General features: G+C 44.8%; 1 protein-coding gene across 14 annotated transcripts in view; it reads left to right on the forward strand.

Annotated features, from left to right (window-relative positions):
* Nucleotides 1-22,130, forward strand: part of LRRFIP2 (LRR binding FLII interacting protein 2) — a 216,645-nt gene that overhangs the window by 168,120 nt on the left and 26,395 nt on the right. For 4 of the 14 annotated variants that reach the window (XM_075315055.1, XM_075315056.1, XM_075315063.1 and 1 more), the window contains 5 exons: nt 2,270-2,398; nt 3,062-3,133; nt 20,256-20,426; nt 20,692-20,784; nt 20,972-21,064. In XM_075315055.1, coding sequence (XP_075171170.1) covers nt 2,270-2,398; nt 3,062-3,133; nt 20,256-20,426; nt 20,692-20,784; nt 20,972-21,064 — 558 coding nt within the window. The remainder of the gene's footprint in view (nt 1-2,269; nt 2,399-3,061; nt 3,134-20,255; nt 20,427-20,691; nt 20,785-20,971; nt 21,065-22,130) is intronic. The other 10 variants (XM_075315058.1, XM_075315061.1, XM_075315066.1 and 7 more) reach the window with 3 other exon arrangements.

Raw genomic sequence — 22,130 nt, forward strand, 5'->3', positions numbered from 1 at the left:
CAACTTCACGTACCCAGATGTTTTAGACAGATTCACGAAATGCGACTTTTACCAAACATTGCAAGGTTTTTTGCGCTCCTTTTCTTGTACTCCTCACTGCTGTTCTTGCTTTGGAGTAAGGTGTCTGAGAGTTTTTCAATTTGACAAATTTGCAAATGTTTAAGGGATTTGTGACTTTTGGTGCTAAAAAAAAAAATCACAAAAACTAGTCAAAGACAAAAATAGATAGAATTTTTTTTATTTTGTACCAAGTTCATGAACCATGTCCACCATTTTTAAGAATTTAGCACAAAAATATTAGCAAATATCACAAGACAGAAAAAATATGACATGATAAATCACATAAATTGGCTCAATAAATCGCAGCTGATTATGGGGGCTCTGGGTGTGCGACTGCATAGGATATTGATAGTCTCTATGATTTGGACAATACCCTAAAGGACATATGTGAGTCGTTTCTAAAACCTCAACGTCTAACTACTGGACAGTAGACTTTTATTACAGTGGTTTATTATTTATAATTTATCACAATATCTGTCTCATTTATGTCTTAAGATGGTCATGCCACAAATTTATTCTAACTTGCATATAAGTACAAAGTGATTGTGCAGTCTGCAAGGGAATCTGTCAGCAGGATTTGCTACCTAATCTAAGAGCAGCATGATGTATGCAAAGAAATCTTGAATCCAATGATGTATCACTTAGATTACTGGGTGCAGCCATTTTGACACAATTAGAATTTTCAGATTTAGCAACACAGCAGGGCTGAAAGAGCTGTCCCCGCCCACACCAGGCACTCAGTAGAGATTGTACATTGACAGTGAGGTGTCAGTCAGAGGAGGAGGCGTGCCGGACTGCCCTGTGTGTGACTTTGAAGTCTGAGCAATGATAAGGGTCCTGATGCTTAAACAAACATAGCAAGTAAACAACAGATTGGACTTTGACAAGACAAGCTTTCTTAATTTCTCTGTTTTAACCCTTGCAGCATGCTGTCTTCACATTACATATCAAAAACCTAATGACAGATTCCCTTTAACCTAAGCCAGGCCTCGTCCCCTGTGTGTACATTACAAAATTGGTTTGGATTAGCCACTGAAGTTAGTATTCATCTGGCCCTATCATCAAGCTAGGCCCTATATTACAGTGGCTAATTGAGGGTAAGGAACCTGGGCTAATTAGGACTAAACTACTAAGCTATTTAACTTATTTAACCAGTTCATGACCACATCATTTCACCCTATTCCTGATCAGGGGCACTTTTAGGTTTTATCACACATATGATTTTAACTGCAGATATTAAAGTTTCTACCTCCTTATTTTTTTTTTTCCTTTTGCGATACAAAGGGCTTAATTTTTATTTAATTTTTAAATACCTTTTTTTATTCCTCATATCAGGGTAAAATATTAAGAAGAAGGAAATATCTGTCTGTTTTTCACTTTTTTTTGCAATCTCAAAGAACTGTAAAAAATGTTTGAAATGTGTTCCTTTTTTCTGTAGAAATTTTTATACATTGGACATACTTTTTCAATTAGGGCAAAGCTGGAATGACTGACATAAGTTCCTATAAGACCTTTGGGGGACATTTGCATACATTAACACAATTGTTCTATTGCTGATTTCCAATGTAACTGGGGCTGATATATTAGCCCTAGTTACAGGAGAAAAATCTTCTTTTCCATGCACAGAACAGCCATCTGGGTTTTCTAGGACCAATCCTGTTCTTTCCGTATACTTAGAGATCACATGATCAGGAGGAGGAAGCCTAAGAGTTTCTTAATCTCTTCTAATCTTTATACACAGAGCTTGTTCAGCGCTCTGTATTACAGTGATTGAGATGTTGCACATGATAATAAATCTGCAGAGTCTTGCTGTGTCTACCTGCCCGCTCCCTGCCCCACAGCTGCACCATGACATGCAACAGCTTTGATATTCAGTGACTTTGTAGACCATCATTGCTAAATAGAATGAGGATTGCCCAGATGTATAAAGTCCTATGCGTAGTCCTGAAGTAATTAAAGAACATTTAGCCATAATTACATTGCAAAACACCTTTAACCTAAAATAATTATTGTTAAACACTGACGCCTACATAAATATGTTAAGGACAGTTATTTTACGTGTAGTATGCTTTCACTTATTTGTCAGATACTTCCATACTGTTTGTTGTGTGTGAGACACCGATGCAGAGAATTTCATGATTATCTCTGTGTACTGCATTTACTCCTATGCATCTGTGTACTTATCAATCTGTTCCTTCTATTTGTGAAGCCATCGTCTCGGAATGCAACGTCTGCGCTTCCTGGAACCTTTACTCCATTGAGTGGATCATCTTCTCGCAGAGGCAGTGGAGATGCAAGCAGTTTACTAGATCCAGATGCTTCTCTAAGTGAATTACGGGTAAGACATCTGAAGAACATGCACCTTCCTGATCAGCCAACTGTACACTTTGGAAACGACAGCTGCGTAGTTGCATAATTCTGAACACAATATGTATGACTCATAATTTTCACTAGCATATATGTTTTAATAGCATTGTTTCTGAAACGACAGCCTTTGACTTGTCTCAGTGACCATGAAAAAGCTGGTGTTTTGCATGCCAGCCTTGATGAAATGTGTGGTGGAGTAAGATGGCCAAATTCATTAAAAGTACCATAGTATCAAGCACCTCTTAATGAATTTGGTACATATTTTAGCTGCTGTGAAAGTCAGGGGCTGCCACTAATTTTGTGGTGCACTCTGCCTTGCCACGTCTTAGACGAGCTACACCCATATTTTAAAAAGGTGTGGGAGCTGGCCAGGACTTGCATAAAGCCACCAAAAGTTGCAAAATGTTTTGTACATGTCAAGCACGTTTACCCTACAAACCTGGCACACACAACTGCTTAATCAATCAGACCCTTTTTTATTTGGTGCATAGTCATGTTCAGTTCTTAGTTTCTTTCTTTTCAGATTTGCACATATTTGTCACTTTAATTCTTTCTTGCTTCCGCAGCCATTTTATATTTTTTTTGTAAAAAAAATTTCAATTTGATAGTATGGTTCATTGCCTGTCTTCTGCAGGATATCTATGATCTTAAGGACCAGATTCAAGATGTAGAAGGGAGATACATGCAGGGACTAAAAGACCTAAAGGTATCAGGGTGTTTCCAGTCCCCTCACAAAAGCATGCTTCTTGGACTGCAAAAATGGAGCACATTTCTATCTGCTCCTTAACGGACTTGTCAGGGCTTAACTAATAACTTGTTATGAAGTGAAATGTCAAAGCATGTACCATATGTAACGTGCCACTTTTTGTAGACTGTATTATGCTTTGCACATTTTTTTTTTATGCTTTTATTATTAAACTAATGGAGGGGTAAGATAGATAGGCACTGGTTCTGTAGTGCCCACTGTATGGAAAAAGGAACATTCAATTAAACTTAATAATGAGAGTGGATTGCTATTATTTTATATGATTACAAAGTGAGAAACCTCAAACCCCCTTCATCCCAACCCTCTATTTATTCCTAAATTTTAATGACTCAAGTAAAATTTGTGTACTAACAGAACATGTTACACTAAAGAGAACCTGCTTGAAGTAGTGGCCACATGAAACACGGTTACTCTCCCACATTGCAGACATCTATGTTGTACTCTGAAACACCTCATCATTTTATGGAAAACAGCTTAAATATGTACCCTATAATGCAGGGGTGGGAAAACTCCAGCCCGTGAGTCATATGCAGCCCACAATGAAGTTTTCTGTGGCACCCGGGCAGATTCCTGAGGCCGCAGTGCTTAGGCCGGCGGCTGGCGCTTTAAATCCCCATGTGCACTTCGGGGATGCGCATTCCAGAGTCACATTTGTGAGTTACTCTCATCACCTGGCCCGGCCGCACAATCTCCTGACAGGAATGGGTAAACTGCATGTATTTCTCTGCAGCTGAGACGCTCCTGTGCGCAGCCGTGCCCAGTGATGAGATGCGAGACTCGCACGAGTCACTCACAAGTGTGACTCCAGAATGCCTTCCCAGTGCTGTCCATGCTCCCCTCGTGATATTCAAGCCCCCCTTGTACAGTACATGATCCCCAGTGATGTCTGTGCCCCCCTAGTGAGGTCTGTGCTCCGGAAGTGCTGTCCATGCCCACCAGTGATGTCTGTGCTCCGGAAGTGCTGTCCATGCCCACCAGTGATGTCTGTGCTCCAGAAGTGCTGTCCATACCTCCCAGTGATGTCCGTTCTCCCCCAGTGCTGTCCGTGCCCCCTAGTGATGTTTGTCCCCCAGCAGTGCTGTCCATGCCCCCCAGTGCTGTCTGTGCCCCTTAGCCATATATATGCCTCCCTGTGATGTCTGTGCCCCAATGTCTCTTGTGATGTATATGCCCCAGCCCCTTCTGTGATGTATATGCCCCAGCCCCTCCTGTGATGTATATGCCCCAGCCCCTCCTGTGATGTATATGCCCCAGCATCTCCTGTAATGTGTATGCCGCCAGCATCTCCTGTGATATATACACCACAGGAGGGACTGGGGGCATACACATCACTGGAGGGGCTGGGGTATATACATCACAGGAGTGGCTGGGGGCATATACATCACTAAGGGCTGGGGGCATACTCATCACTGGAGGGCTGAGGCATATATATTATAGAAGATGCTGGGGCATATACATCACATTGAGATGCTGGGTGCATATACATCACAGGAGGGAAAGGGACAAATATACACATCAAAGAAGGGGCTGGAGGCATATCTATCTATCTATATAATATATATACACTGTGTTCCAAATTATTACGCAAAAAATATTTTTTCGTATTTTCCTAAAAATTAACTTTATGAATTGCAGTCATTGTTATTTTCCAGTCATTGTTATTTTCCAGTCATTGTTATTTTCCAGTCATCTACTATTCGAGTATAATTGAAATGTTTTTGATCAAACTGCCTATGAAAACAGTATATTTTTAAAAATAGTAAACACTCCAAATGCATGTTCCAAATTATTATGCACAGCAGAGTTTTCAACCTTTTTATTTTGAAAAACAAAATGGTCAATTGTGAAATTATAAGCATTATCAGCTTATTACAAAATGAAATCAAACAGTTTTCAAGTCAAAATTTAATTCTAGGTGATGTTACATTTGCACATAGGACCCCTTGTTTGAAAGAAGCTTCTGAACTCTCTCGTCCATTGAATTTGTCAGTTTTTGGATGGTTTGTGCTTCAATTGTTTTGCATGTGGACAGAATACCCTCCCAGAGCTTTTGCTTAGATGTGAACTGCCTCCCGCCATCATAGACACTCCTTTTGATGATGCTCCAGAGGTTCTCAATGGGGTTGAGGCCATAGCAGCCAGAGATGCAGATGTGTTATTTGCAGCATGAGACGGTGCATTATCATGCATGAAAATGATCTTGCTGCGAAATGCACGGTTCTTCCTCCTGAACCATGGCAGGAAGTGCTGTTTTAGAAACTCCACATAGATTATGGAGTTCATCTTTACCCCTTCAGGGATCCTAAAGGGGCCGACAATATCTCTCCCCATGATTCCAGACCAAAACATTACTCCACCTCCTCCTTGTTGGCGCCTTAGCCATGTTTCCATGGGGTGTAAATCAACCAGCCATCCTCCACTCCATCCATCTGGACCATCAAGCGTTGCACGGCACTCATCGGTGAACAAAACAGTTTGGAGTCAGTCTTCATGTATCGTTTGTGGTGGTCGACAGGATGGCTTACGCACAGCTGCAAACCTCTGAAGGACCCTGTATCTTGTTCGGGGGACGTTGGAGGCACCAGCAGCTTCAAAAACTTGTCTGCTGCTATGACATGGCATTTTAGTAGCTGTTCTTTTAACCTGACGCAATTGCCTGTTGGAAAGAGTCCTCAATTTTTCCTTATCAGCACGCACACGTGTGTGCTGTGAATCAGCTACATACTTCTTGGTTGTGCGATGATCACGATGAAGTGTCTTGGCAATGTTGATTGTAGTCATGCCTCGACCTAAATACTCCACAATTTGTTGCTTCTCAGCAGCCGACACATCCTTTCTCTTTCCCATTTTGGCAAAAAATGTAGGCTGCTTAATAATGTGAAACAGCCTTCTTAAGTAGTCTTGCCTTTATTTGGACAAACCTTCCAAACTAATTTGCACAGGTATCTGCAATTGTTTTCAGTGATATGAAGAGCCCTGACACACATCACCATCAATGAGTTTAAATGGCAAACAAAAAATTTCATCAAACCTTATCACGCCTAAACTCTTTTTGCATAATAATTTGGAACACACATATATATATATATATATATATATATATATATATATATATATATATATATATATATTTATATTTATTTATATATATATATATATATATATATATATATATATTTATATTTATATATATATAAAACAAGGTTTGGGGCATATACATCACAGGAGGGGCTGGGTGCATATAAATCACATTGGAGACGCTGAGGCACATACATCACAGTGGAAAATCACACATCACAGGAGGGGCTGGGGTATATACATCACAGGAGGGGCTGCATATACATGTCCCCATCCTCTTGTGTGATGCATGTGCCCCAATGTCTCCTGTGATGTATATACAGCAGTTCCAATGTCTCCTATGTGATGTATATACAGCAGTCCCAGCGTCTGTTATGTGATATACTAGAAGGTGGCCCGATTCTAACGCATCGGGTATTCTTGAATTTATTGTGTAGTTCATGTATGATTTTTGTTATCTATATATATATATATATTGTGAGACTGTGACCGGGGTTATCTATGACGGCCGGTATGTCTCGCCCAGGTTGTGCTCACTCCATGATAGAAAGTAAATCCACTATAGGGTTAATGCTGTTTCCCTACAGGCTTAAGGAAGGGTTAAAAGGAAACAGGAACGAGGGCAGGTGTGCCGGGTGTGGGGGAAGTGACCAGAACTTCCTGAGCCCTCTGCTGGAGAGGCACATGTATTTTGTTATGGACTTTTTGTTTGGACATTAAACACCGTGTGCTGTGAACCTTGATGCCTGGATCCCGTGTCTTCTGCTGCGCAGCCGACCGAGCTACCTCACATATGGTGGAGAATGCGGGCATGACAGCCGGTGAGGTGTAGCATCCATCCCTGGTGACCCAGCTGCGCATGTCCTGGATTCGAGCGGCTATACTACAGCCCAAACCCGGCGACGCCATGGAGGACATACTAAAGCATTTGGCTCAGGCTAATGCACAGCAGCAACAGGCTAATGCACAGCAGCTACAAACCAATGCACACCTGCTCCAATCCTTGCAAGTGCAGGAAAAAAAACTCCAAGAACAGTTGGATCAGGCCAATGCACGTCAGCAGCAATCCTTGCAAGTGCAGGTCAAAATGCACCAAGAACAGATGGAGCAGGCCAATGCACGTCAGCAGCAATCCTTGCAAGTGCAGGACAAAAGGCACCAAGAACAGATGGAGCAGGCCAATGCACGTCAGCAGCAAGCCTTACAATTGCAGGAAAAAAGGCACCAAGAACAGATGGTTCTCCTGGCCAAGTCGATCCGTGCCGGACCGGCAGCAACAACCCCGGGACCGGGTGACGACGGCAGCGTCCGGAAAGCGGTGAGACAAGCGTTGCAAAAGATGACCCCGGGTGATGATGTGGAAGCGTTCCTGGCGGTGTTTGAGCGGGTGGCCGAGCGGGAAAAGCTGCCGACCCCGCAGTGGGCTGAGGTATTGTCGCCCTATCTGACGGGGGAACCCCAAAAAGCGTACCTGGACCTCGGTACCGAGGACGCCATTGACTATGTGACCCTGAAAGCCGAAATACTGGCTCGGTTGGGGGTGAATACCTATGTACGGGCTCAGCGGGTAAATCAGTGGTTCTATGAGGAAGCCAAACCCGTACGCTCCCAGGCCTATGACTTATTACATCTTGTAAAAAAGTGGTTGCAGCCTGACACTCTGAGCCCGGCGCAAATGGTGGAAAGGGTAGTAGTGGATCGTTTTGTGCGCACTTTACCCGTCACCGTTCAACGGTGGGTAGGACAGGGTGACCCGAGTACCCTGGACCAATTAGTGTCCCTGGTAGAGCGGCATGTGGCTACGCAGGACTTGATACGGGACACTGAGACTTTGCGTACCGCCCGTCGGTCCGGCCCCTCCAAGCCTAGGGCCAAGGACCCACCGCCGACACCGGTACAGGAGTCCACTACCATCCTGGCTGAGGCCGCGCCCGCCGTTCCTGAGGTCCGGAAGGCCATGTACCCTAAACGACAACTTGTCAAGGGGGTTTCCTTCCCTATTAGATGCTGGCGGTGCCAGCGGGTGGGACATATGGAAGCCCAGTGTCCACTCACCACGGAGCCCATGGATTGTGGGGTTACCCGGCGGGGTTCAATGTATGCTCAGGTGGTGTGTACCGCTGACCTGGTCTCCCCAGAGACAGAGCCCCACTTGTGCCAAATACAGGTGAATGGATGTCCGGTTACAGGATTGTTGGATTCCGGAAGCTTAGTGACCCTTGTGCGATCCACCTTGAGAGCTAAAGTAAAGGCCACAGGACGCACTGTGGGGGTGGTTTGCATACATGGGGACCGCCACGACTATCCCACGGGGATTGTCACCATCACAGCACCTTGCGGTCAGGTGCAACATGAGGTGGGACTTCTTAACACTCTTCCTTATGACGTGATCCTAGGAAGGGATCTGCCCTATTTTTGGACTTTATGGAGGGGACCCCCTAAGTCCCCTCAGATATTGGTCGGTCCGGGACCTGAGCCCTACAATCCTGAATCCGGGACACCTGCCGTAGGGGTCACGATGATAGGGACAGAGTGTGAACCCGATAGGTCACCCCTAGAGGTATTGGCAGGAGAGGCTGAGACGGTCGAGCCCATCCCGGAGTTGGAGGCGTCCCCGGATACGTTTGGGACAGCCCAACTCCAGGACCCTACGTTAATACATGCCCGGAGTCGGGTGACAGTAGTTGACGGGGTGGCACAGCTGCCCGGTGCCCAGGTAAGGTACCCCCATTTCGCTCTTAAGCAGGATTTACTCTACCGGGTAGATGAAATACGGGGCGTAGGGGTAGAACAGTTGGTGGTGCCCCAGCCGCATCGCCGGCGGGTCCTCGACTTGGCTCATAAACACCTGATGAGTGGCCACCTAGGGGTCAAGAAAACGCAGGAGCGAATATTGCAAAGGTTCTATTGGCCCGGGGTCTTTGGGGAGGTAAAACGGTTCTGCGAAACCTGCCCGGAGTGTCAGCTTACTGCACCCCTGACCCATTTTCGCAGTCCGTTGGTACCGTTACCCATTATAGAAGTCCCTTTTGAACGGATAGGGATGGATCTGGTGGGGCCCCTCGTAAAGTCCGCTCGAGGGCACCAACACATCCTAGTGATCGTTGACTATGCCACCCGGTATCCCGAGGCGATACCTCTCAGACATACTGCAGCAAAGCTTATAGCTCGGGAGTTGTTTGCTGTGTTCTGCCGGGTGGGATTGCCCAAGGAGATCCTTACGGATCAGGGGACCCCATTCATGTCTAAAGTGACCAAAGAGCTATGCCGGCTACTCCAGATCAAGCAGTTGCGTACGTCTGTGTATCATCCGCAAACGGACGGTTTAGTCGAGCGTTTCAATAAAACCCTGAAAACCATGCTAAGAAGGGTGATTTCAAAAGACGGGAAAGACTGGGATATGATGCTTCCCTATTTGATGTTTGCCATACGAGAGGTGCCACAGGCATCCACGGGGTTTTCGCCTTTTGAATTGTTATACGGGCGACATCCCCGGGGATTGTTGGACCTGGCAAAGGAAACATGGGAACAAGAGCCCACCCCCCATAAAAGTGTGATTGAACACATTTTGGGTATGCAGAACCGCATAAGCGCGGTCATGCCAATTGTGAAGGAGCACTTACAGGAGGCTCAGGCCGCGCAAAGCGGCCGCTACAATAGACAAGCCACCGTGCGGACCTTTAAACCCGGGGATCGGGTGTTGGTATTGATCCCCACGGCGGAGAGCAAATTCCTGGCTCAGTGGCAAGGCCCCTACGAGATAAAGGAAAGAGTAGGGGTGGTTAACTATAAAGTATTGCAGCCCGGTAGGCGGAAACCTGAACAAATATACCATGTCAACCTATTAAAACCTTGGCAGGAACGGGAAAGCCTGATGGCTGTTTTTTCCCCACCTCCCTCCTCTTCGGGTCGTTCACATCCGGCTCCAGCGACCTCCGGAGAGGACGAACCGGAAGTAAGGATTGGAGAAGCCCTCACCAAGCAACAGAGGCGAGAGGCCAGACGGTTGGTTCAGCAGAACCCCGATGTCTTCTCCGAGCTGCCCGGTAGGACCAGTCTGATACGACATGATATTGTCACCGAGCCCCACCTGAAGGTACGCCTGAAGTCATACCGGGTGCCGGAGGCTCGACGACAAGCCATATCGGAGGAAGTAAAGACAATGTTACGCCTGGGGGTCATCGAAAAATCCCGGAGTGAATGGGCTAGTCCGATTGTCCTAATACCAAAACCCGATGGCTCCTTAAGGTTCTGCAATGACTTTAGGAGATTGAACGAAATATCCAAGTTCGATCTCTACCCCATGCCCCGGGTGGATGAGCTGATTGATAGGCTGGGACAGGCGCGATATTTTACCACGCTCGACCTGACCAAAGGGTACTGGCAGGTGCCACTAACGGAGTCCGCCAAGGAGAAAACAGCTTTTGTTACGCCGGAGGGTCTCTTCCACTATGTTGTCTTGCCTTTTGGGTTACATGGCGCTCCGGCCACGTTCCAGAGGTTGATGGACTTAGTGCTGGAACCCCACCAGGCGTATGCATCAGCGTACCTGGATGACATCATTATTTACAGCTCCGATTGGCAGACCCACTTGGAACAGGTACAAGCGGTGGTGGACGCGCTTCGAACAGCCGGATTGACAGCCAATCCCAAGAAATGTGCATTGGGACTCACGGAAGCCCGCTACTTGGGCTACGTGATAGGCCAAGGAGTGATTAAGCCCCAAATTAACAAGGTTGAGGCGATCCAGAAGTGGCCTAGACCCCTGACCACGAAGCAGGTTAGGGCCTTCCTGGGTATCGTGGGGTACTACAGGAGGTTTGTAAAGGATTTTGCGGGACTATCAGCCCCCTTGACGGACCTTCTCAAAGGCAAGAAGTCCGTCATGGTGCGGTGGACTCCGCAGGCCGAGGACTCCTTCCGGGCCCTGAAGGGGGTCCTGTGCGGACAGCCCGTTCTGGTCAACCCTGATTTCCGGAAGGAGTTCATAGTACAGACTGACGCCTCGGAGGTTGGCCTGGGGGCAGTGCTGTCTCAGGTGGTTCAGGGGGAGGAACACCCCGTCACCTTCTTGAGTAGGAAGCTCACCCCTCCCGAGCGGAATTATAGCGTAGTGGAGAAGGAGTGCCTGGCGATCAAGTGGGCCTTGGAGTCCCTACGCTATTACCTGCTGGGACGGCAGTTTCGCTTGGTGACGGATCACTCTCCACTGGTCTGGATGAGGTCCGCCAAGGAACGGAATGCCCGGGTTACCCGGTGGTTCCTTTCTCTGCAGAACTTCCGGTTTACGGTTGAACACCGGGCCGGTAGGTTGCAGGGCAACGCCGATGCCTTGTCCCGCGGCCCGTGCTTGATGGCTGGAGTTCAACCCCGCACGCTTGAACTGAGGGGGGGGGTATGTGAGACTGTGACCGGGGTTATCTATGACGGCCGGTATGTCTCGCCCAGGTTGTGCTCACTCCATGATAGAAAGTAAATCCACTATAGGGTTAATGCTGTTTCCCTACAGGCTTAAGGAAGGGTTAAAAGGAAACAGGAACGAGGGCAGGTGTGCCGGGTGTGGGGGAAGTGACCAGAACTTCCTGAGCCCTCTGCTGGAGAGGCACATGTATTTTGTTATGGACTTTTTGTTTGGACATTAAACACCGTGTGCTGTGAACCTTGATGCCTGGATCCCGTGTCTTCTGCTGCGCAGCCGACCGAGCTACCTCACAATATATATATATATATATATATATATATATATATATATATTGTTGTGTGTAGTTGCCAAGTGTTTGTGTAGGGCGCTGTAAATGTTCTGGGTGTTGTCTGGGTGTGTGAGTGGTGTTTGTGTGTTGCGTTGTGTGTGTTGCGTTGTGTGTGTTGCGTTGTGTGTGTTGCGTTGTTTGTGGAGTGCTGTGTGTCTGCAGCGGTGTGTGTGTGGTGCTGTGTGTGTTGCGCGGTTTGTGTGGGGGGGGGTGTGTGTGGGGTGTGGGTATGTTTTGGGGGCAGGTATATTTTGTGCAGTGTGTGTGTGTGTTGGAGGAGTAGTCCTGGGGGGAGAGGAGTATAATAGGAGGGGTAGTCCTGGGGGGAGAGGAGTATAATAGGATGAGTAGTACTGGGGAGAGAGGAGTATAATAAGAGTAGTAGTCCTGGGGAGAGAGGAGTATAATAGGAGGAGTAGTCCTGGGGGGAGGTTTCTAATAGGTGGAGTAGTCCTGGGGGGAGGAGTCTAATAGGAGTAGTAGTCCTGGGGAGAGAGGAGTATAATAGGAGGAGTAGTTTTGGGGGGGAGAGGAATATAATAGCAAATTCTGACAAGCAGAAAGATGGTGCCCAAAAGTCCAAATTATATTGAGAAAAGCCGGGACTAAAACTTAATTTTTAATTTATCAATAAAATCGATATAAATATACTTAAATTGTGCAGTAAAAAGTGCCAAATGGCTACATATAAGAAGGATCTCACCCAGATCTTTTCCAGGGGTAAGAAGATACACCGATCCAGAAGTGCTCGCAGGCTGGAAGAACCGGGGCAGGGACCAAAAGGGTGAAGAAACCTATGTGTCCAGGTAAACGGTGGAACATGGACACTGAACCTTCATCCCAATTTATACCCATTTAATAGTTATGTTTACCTCGAGCTGTGTAGGAAATTCCATCCCCGATCCGCCATTAGCACTCACAGTGTCGGCGTCTGAGGTCACTTACGGTCTCGTGACCCACAGACTTCCGCGTTCCACATTGGAACGCTTAGAAGACAATTGGATAAGGCAGAACAGCAGGTACCAACGTGTGAGGTCACCGGACCTCCCAGTTCCTTGTTTCAAAATATTCCCCATCCAATTGTATTACAACAGGGGCGTGTCATCGCGAGTCAGTTGACAACCCCTGTTGATGCCTAATAAAGCACCGCCCTTACAACGTAAGGCAGTGAAAATACACAAGAGACACAGGCATGCAATTGTGACTTCCGGTTTCGCCAGTAAACAAATGCTGTGATTTATGCAAACTATCGGTATCCAGCGTCTATAGTAAATAACACTGAGGGCTATAGAGATAATTAACCCTGTCAGGGCTCCTAAGTAGGATAATGATTAGACAATATGATCAAATAGCAATGGAAGAGTAATAATAAAAAACCTGCACTATAAGATTGTATCCCGAATAAGATGATACATCAGTTTCAAAAAAGAGCACTATTATATCCATAATACACAAAGCAGGTGCTAATAGGTAATATAAAGAGCAAGAGGGTAACCAATATAGAGAGGGGGAGGGGCCAGCGACCAGCCAGATTAACTGCATGAAGTCCGTACAGACATACGGAGGATAGGGGAAGAGAAGGGAAGGATCAATACCACTCCCATACTAAAACATACCAGACCAAAATCCCAAAGAAAATACAAGGAAAATAGCCTAGTGATATTCCCCATTGGACCTAGGTTAATCTTATAATAAAGTGAAGACCAAAGAGAGGGCTCAAAAATAAATTTGATCAATGATCCAGATTCGCGCTCCAAAGGAACGACAACTAGCGATTACAGAGGTCCAGGATTAGATAAAACACCCATAATTAATTTGGTCGTTGAGGCCATCTGGATGACAGGTCCTAAGACGAAAAATCTTCCTTGCCTCTTTTTGTAGTAAAATGCTTTGTGTATTATGGATATAATAGTGCTCTTTTTTGAAACTGATGTATCATCTTATTTGGGATACAATCTTATAGTGCAGGTTTTTTATTATTACTCATATTGTCTAATCATTATCCTACTTAAGGCCTCGTCACACTAAGCAACATCGCTAGCAACATCGCTGCTAACGAACAACTTTTGTGACGTAGCAGCGATGTTGCTAGTGATGTCGCTGTGTGTGACATCCAGCAACAACCTGGCCCCTGCTGTGAGGTCGTTGGTTGTTGCTGAATGTCCTGGGCCATTTTTTAGTTGTTGCTGTCCCGCTCTGAAGCACACATCGCTGTGTGTGACAGCGAGACAGCAACAACTAAATGTGCAGGCAGCAGGAGCCAGCTTCTGCGGACACTGGTAACCACGGTAAACAGCGGGTAACCAAGAAGCCCTGTCCTTGGTTACCCAATATTTACCTTCGTTACCAGCCTCCGCCGCTTTCACTGTCAGTGCCGACTCCTGCTCTGTGCACATGTAGCTGCAGTACACATCGGGTAATTAACCCGATGTGTGCTGTAACTAGGAGAGCAAGGAGCCAGCGCTAAGCAGTGTGCGCTGCTCCCTGCTCTGTGCACATGTAGATGCAGCACACATCGGGTAATTAACCCGATGTGTGCTGTAACTAGGAGAGCAAGGAGCCAGCACTAAGCGGTGTGCGCTGCTCCCTGCTCTCTGCACGTGTAGCTGCGTGCGCTGGTAACCAAGGTAAATATCGGGTTGGTTACCCGATATTTACCTTAGTTACCAAGCGCAGCATCGCTTCAGTGCGTCGCTGCTGACTGGGGGCTGGTCACTGGTTGCTGGTGACAGCTCACCAGCAACCCGTGTAGCGATGCTCCAGCGATCCCTGCCAGGTCAGGTTGCTGGTGGGATCGCTGGAGCGTCTGACTGTGTGACTTCTCACCAGCAACCTCCTAGCAACTTACCAGCGATCCCTATCAGGTTGTATCGTTGTTGGGATCGCTGGTAAGTTGTTTAGTGTGACGTTACCTTTAGGAGCCCTGACAGGGTTAATTATCTCTATAGCCCTCAGTGTTATTTACTATAGACGCTGGATACCGATAGTTTGCATAAATCACAGCATTTGTTTACTGGCAAAACCGGAAGTCACAATTGCATGCCTGTGTGTCCTGTGTATTTTCACTACCTTACGTTGTATGGGCGGTGCTTTATTAGGCATCAACAGGGGGTGTCGCCTGACTTGCGATGACACGCCCCTGTTGTAATACAATTGGATGGGGAATATTTTGAAACAAGGAACTGGGAGGTCCGGTGAACCGGATATGACCTCACACGCTGGTACCTGCTGTTCTGCCTTATCCAATTGTCTTCTAAGCGTTTAAAGGTGGAACGCGGAAGTCTGTGGGTCACGAGACCGGAAGTGACCTCAGACGCCGACACTGTGAGTGCTAATGAAGGATCGTGCATGGAATTTCCTACACAGCTGGAGGTAACCATAACTATTAAATGGGTATAAATTGGGATGAGGGTTCAGTGTCCAAGTACCACCGTTTACCTGCACACATAGGTTTCTTTACCCTTTTGGTCCCTGCCACTGCAGGTTGATCATTTTTGTGGTCCCTACCATTGCAGGCTGATCATCCTTTTTTGGTCTTCCCTGAGGAACTCTTGCCGTTAAGAGGGAAACGCATCGGGAGGACGTTCTTTGTTTGTATGGTTGCGGGGCAGACAACTTGGGTGCTGCCCTTGTCAGGGCGGAAGCACAATCACGGGGCACGACAGGGGTTATTTATACTATCTCCCAATGCTTTACCCCGGTTCTTCCAGCCTGCGACCACTTCTGGATCGGTGTGTCTTCTTACCCCTGGAAAAGATCTGGGTGAGATCCTTCTTATATGTAGCCATTTGGCACTTTTTACTGCACAACTTGGGGGAGAGGAGTATAATAAGAGGAGTAGTCCTGGGGGGAGAGGAGTATAATAGGAGGAGTAGTCCTGGGGAGAGAGGAGTATAATAGGAGGAGTAGTCCTTAGGAGAGAGGAGGATAATAGGAGGAGTAGTCCTGGGGGGAGAGGAGTATAATAGGAGGAGTAGTCCTTAGGAGAGGAGTATAATAGGAGAAGTCCTGGGGAGAGAGGAGTATAATAGGAGGAGTAGTCCTGGGGAGAGAGGAGTATAATAGGAGCAGTAGTCCTGGGGAGAGAGGAGTATAATAGGAGGAGAAGTCCTGGGGAGAGAGGAGTATTATAATAGGAGGAGTAGTCCTGGGGAGAGAGGAGTATTATAATAGGAGAAGTAGTCCTGGGCGGAGAGAAGGATAATAGGAGGAGTAGTCCTGGGGGGAGAGGAAGATAGAAGTAATCCTTGGGGGGAGGTGTCTAGTAGGTGGAGTAGTCCTGGGGGGAGGTGTCTAATAGGTGGAGTAGTTTTGGGGGGGAGGTGTATAGGTGCCCAATGTGTGTGGGGGGCGTGGGCAAGCGGGCACTGTGTGTGGGGGGCGTGGCCGAGCTGGCACTGTGTGTGGGGGCGTGACCGAGCGGGCACGGTGTGGGGGGGCGTGGCCGAGCGGGCACGGTGTGCGGGTGGGCGTGGCCGGGTACGTTGTGCAGGGGGCGTGGCCGTGCGGGCATGGTGTGCGGGGGGCGTGGCTTAGTGGGTCCATGCATGTGGGGGGGTGTGGCCGAGCCGAGCGGCCAATACGACGGTTGTCACTGTAATGACGTCATTTTGGAGCAAGACAGACAGACAGAATAAGGCAATTATATATATAGATATGATTTACTAATCTTATTATCACAAAGAGTTGACTGTGCTCCAGACAGAGAGAAACCTGGAAAAGTAGTTGTGAAAAGCAATGTTATGTGATCAATATCACTGAAAATTAACCGTCGCACCAAAGAGAAGCAGCTCCGGCCACCACAGTAGGGGTGAGTTAATTGTTTCACCAAATATAGGAGGTAATTTTCACATTGATAATTTTGTGCGGCCCCCAAAGGTTGTTAGAAATTTACAAATGGCCCTGGCAGTAAAAAGGTTCCCTACCCCTGCTCTAATGTATATTCCTTTCTGTTATCTATCGCCCAACCTGAACAACTACAGGGTCACCTACTCCCTATATACAGAAGTATCCATTCAAAATCAAATTTGGTCATTTTGTACATAAACTTGAATTTCAGTAGGCATGTAATCACTAAAATTACCTAATAAATTATAATAGATCAGTTATTTGTATTGAAACTACCATTACCCCACACATTTTGGATGAAATTATTGTTGGAGTTCTTGTCATAAAAATTATATTAGAATCAGCTACTTTTCAATACATTATAAACAATGCTCTAATTAATCATGTATCAAAAATTCAAAATTCAGCTTCATTATGCACAATAACTTTAGGTTTCTGAGCGTGAGGCCTTATAAAATTTTATCCTCGTCATTTCAATGCAGCTCAAAAAGATTCTAATCCCATAGGCGCTCTGCTAATTTTACAGGCAGGTGACTTTTTTTATTGTTCCGGTCCATATTGGTAACTGTTGGTCTCCTCGTCCTATAAAAATCCTAATTACAACCTATCTGCTTATAGTGATTAAAGGTGTTTGCTGCATGTACTTGAAGAAATTTTCAGTTTTTTTCAATTTTCCGTGTCCCATGACATTAATTTTTTTTTAATGATTATGCCTTTTGTGTATTTTTTTTTCTTTCTTTAGTTGAGATGTTCTGCCATATTGTGGACAACTAGAAAAAAAAATCCAAATTACGCTATTCAAGATTCTCCCTATATTGTTGACACTAATTTAGCATTAGTCATGAACTAGGCAATACATCTCACAAATTTACTTAAAAGTGCACACAGTTGTAAATGTACATTGGCAACACACTGTCTATGAATGTCTTAAAGGGGTTGTCCACTAGTCAGACCCCTTCTCAATCACCAAGTTTTCTCCAAGGAAAATAACTAGTAATGGGTGGACCTGGACTGTAAAAGTCCGGATCCGCACAAGATTCGGGAAGCAAAAAAATAAAGAAAACTAAAGAAAAAAGGGGAAAGCAGGTGCGTTATACTTATGAGTATCTCGTGCAACTGTACACTGCGTCCGCTCATACAACATCCGTGACCGCTCATTAACCTCATGGATATGCATTGTTTCCCTGCCCACCGGCAGTATAGGCGTCTCTGATTGGTTGCAGTCAGACAGTGCCCCCCACCCTGTGTCATGTGATACTGTGTCTGACTGCTTTCAATGAGAGATGCTGTCAGTGTGTGTCTATAGTGCTGTAAAAATAAATCAATAAAAAATTGGCGTTGGGACCCCCACATATTGTGATACCTCCAAAAAAGCCAAGATAAGCGCATGGCTGGGACCTGCTGCCTGTAGCTGTTTGCTTTATCTGTGCTGGGTATCATAATATGGTGGGACCCTACTCCAATTTTTATATTTATTTATTTGTACACTATAGGGACACACAGTGTCTGTGACTTGCATAGAGAAGTCAGAAAACACTGTAAGCAATATCAAAAAAAGGGCCAGATGGTACAAAAGAGAGGAGTGTAGGCTACTCTCATATAGGTTATGAAGTATGTGAAAAAATTATCATAAATACCAGATGTTCAAAATATGTCATACCAGAGTAGTAAGAGAACATCCACCAAAATGGTATCAGTCGGCTCAGGGTGCAAAAAACCAAGCCCTCATGCAGCCCCAAATACCAAAACATAAAAACATTGCGGGTCACGGGAAATGGTCACACAAGCAAAAAAATAAAAAATATTTCCAATTCATGTTTCACCACTTTTGATAGGCCGGTACTGTGTAGTGAGTAGGGGTCTGACTTCTAGAACGCCTTCTCGTCAACCATAAACCAGTGTCCATGAGTTGTACACTGAGGGCTACCAATGATAATCCGGATGTCTGTGTGAAGGGAGTTAGGAAACTTTCGAGCTCTTTCAGAAACTCAGACACCACCAGTATTCATTAGAACTGATTTTTCAAGTAATTAAGTAAAGCATTGATCAGCGATTATCCTTTAGTACAAAAGAATCCTCATATAAAGCCGTAAAGATCACATTTTAGCTTTGAGAACTGCAGTAGTTTTGCTACGAGTGTAATCAGTGGTCACGTTTCTACAGCGGGCATTGTCAAATTAATTGTGAAAAAAAAAAATATCACATCTGTAACGCAGCCTTACTTTGTTAGTTACACGGGTTTATTAATATTTTTTTTGTGTTGTGATTCTTTCACTAACAGTGGTTTATCACTTTAATGTGTCTTAAGATGTGTATTCTTACTATTATTTGTAAAGCTTTTACTTTATGATGTGTTAGATTTATCACTTAAAGGGGTTGTTAGATTTCAGATATTTATGGCATGACCACGCTGTGTGGCCTAAATTGTTGACAAGTACGGCTCCCAGCACTAAGGCGCGTGTCTCTAGAATGGGTTCTCGTCTTGCCCACAGGAATTGGGGGATTGCGGCAAATGCATTGTGCTACTCATTCACTTGTGAGTTGTGAATATTGCAAAGTATGTTTGCTCAGGTATGCCATAAGTGTCCTGGATAAGATTACCCCTTTAAGAGGAACTTGCCACATTGTACATGAAATCCAATCTGAGGAAGACATTATATGGAGAAGGAGCAGCTGAGCACAATATATAAGCTTGTGGAGAAAAGATTCAGTATAACTTGTATTTTAGTCATTGAAATCCCTGGTATTTGCTTATGAGTCCAGTGGACGGTGCTACTTAGTGATTGACTACTGTCTCTGAATGTAGTCATACGGACTGTCAATCACTGAGTAGGACCGCCCACTGGACTCATATGCAAATACCAGGGATTTCAATGACTAAAATTCTAGTTATATGGAATCTTTTACTACAACAATGTATATCAATCTGACTTTTCCGTGCTCTATAACATCCAGTCTGCAGATCAGATACCATATTCAACATGACAGGTTCCCTTTAAAGTCTTAGTTCAGTACAAAAGTGTTAATATAGTTACATTTTATAAAATTCTTTCACATATGGAAAACCTTCATTTGTGTGGGTTCAGTAATGGTGCTATCCACTGCACTAACACTCGTGATTATACGCCTAACTACTAAAATATTAACTTTCATCTAATGTTCCATACATTTCTGATTTTTACTACACTATTAACAGATGTCCTTGCACAAAATAACTATTAAAATAATTCTCAACTCTTTCTAATAACAATGGCATGCTCTTTGTTTAACCCTGTGTATGCCAGCACTCTTTTTTTTTTCTGGAAGGATACTGCACATAAAGGACTATGGCAGTCATATTTACACCGAGCTACATGTTTCACTGTTAGTAATGTTCATTTGTGCAGGACTCTTTAGCAGAAGTGGAGGAGAAATATAAGAAAGCTATGGTATCAAACGCTCAGCTCGATAATGAAAAAAGCAATCTCGTCTATCAAGTAGACACATTGAAGGATGTCATTGAAGAAATGGAGGAACAGATGGCGGAGTATCATAGAGAAAATGAAGACAAGTCAAGGGTAATTTTTTGGTATATGTATGTACATTCACATATAGTAATGGGCAGACCTGCAGATACCCAGGATCAGCAGGTTCAACCGGGTTTACAAAAAAGAAACGGTTCCAGCCCAGAATTGATCCCGGATATCTGGTGTGACACCGGTCCCCATTTAAGTCTATGGGGACCAGTATCCGGTGCTTTGAAATGCTGGTAGAAGGGATAGGGGGATTAGATTCAGCTTTATTGCATTTTTTACTTGACTTGTATTTGTGTGTACCCTACAGGAATTAGAAAGACAGAAACATGCCTGCAGCATTCTCCAGCACAAGTTGGATGAACTGAAAGAAGGTATTCGCCAAAGAGATGAGCTTATTGAGGTATGGACGACATCGCCTGTGCACTTATAGCTAAAGTCTTGCATTTATAAGTCCAATCAACTGCTTTCCTTCTTAGTTATGCTGTTGCTAACGTTCGACTTTTGTCTTTAAAAGAGCTCTTGTTTGTATTTGTATTTCTCTTCTCCATTTGTTTCTTTCTCTTTTTCTCCTTTTAATCAAACTTTAGGAAAACCAGCGTCAGCAGCAGAAAGTAGACTCTTTAACCAGAGAGGTGTATGATCTGCAGGAAACAGTTAACTGGAAAGATAAAAAGATTGCGGTAGGAAAAGCATATAGCCATAGTAACTAGGAAGGCATTGCATGACGTGTCAGGAGCAGACCAACACTGGCATGCCAAGATAAAAGAACATCAACACATTTCACTAAATAGCCATGTGCTTCTTAAAGTGTACCTTTCAGTGTTTGTCCAAGATGCTGCACGTTGTGATTTACATAAATTATTAAATTATACATGTGTGTGTGTGTGTGTATATGTATATATATATATATATATATATATATATAAAAGTATATATGTGTGTGTGTGTGTGTGTATATATGTGTATATATATATATATATATACACTCCATATCTCACCATCAACTACATCTTTGAGCATGAGACTATCATTTCATACATAACTTTGACTTACAACTATTTAGCATTTGATTAGTTATGCAGATTCTTATATTACTGCATTGTTACTGTTTTGCTCCTGATTTTTGAAATTTTTTTACCTTCCTATACACCCCACGTTACATCCTGTTCTCACATTCTCTAATAGCTCAGCGTTTTATTAGATTCCCAAGCGAACGTTTACTGGTTCGAATCGAGAATCGGCCATGAAGAAGATTTCTCAAGAAAAGAGCAACAGCATCATCCAGCCGATCGCAATTAATAATGGTCTCTCGGCCAAGAAAATTGCCAAATTACATCATGTGAGTGCCACGACAGTTGGAATTAAACAAAATAAAGTCTGTCCATTCATTCAAAATCCAAGCTGTGGACCTGCAGGCAAAATATCGGAGTCAACAAGTCATCTCATCACAAGGTCTATCAGTTCTAGCACAACAAACACGGCATTGAAAATGGCCCATATGCTTCATAATAGTGAGATCACAGTGGTCCATACAAGCACCATGCAACATACATTACACAAGTCTGCAATGGTGGTCCAAAAAAGGTTGAAGAAGCCTCGACTTCAATATCATCATAAAAACCATCGGCTTGAATTTGCAAAGAAGTATGAAATGTGGACAGTAGAAGCTTGGGAGCACTGAGACAAAAGTCAATAGACTAGACTCAAATGGGTGCCAATGGGTCTGGAAGAAATTAGGGAAAAAGA

The sequence above is a fragment of the Anomaloglossus baeobatrachus genome, chromosome 6 (assembly GCF_048569485.1).
Source record: "Anomaloglossus baeobatrachus isolate aAnoBae1 chromosome 6, aAnoBae1.hap1, whole genome shotgun sequence".
Taxonomy (NCBI): domain Eukaryota; kingdom Metazoa; phylum Chordata; class Amphibia; order Anura; family Aromobatidae; genus Anomaloglossus; species Anomaloglossus baeobatrachus.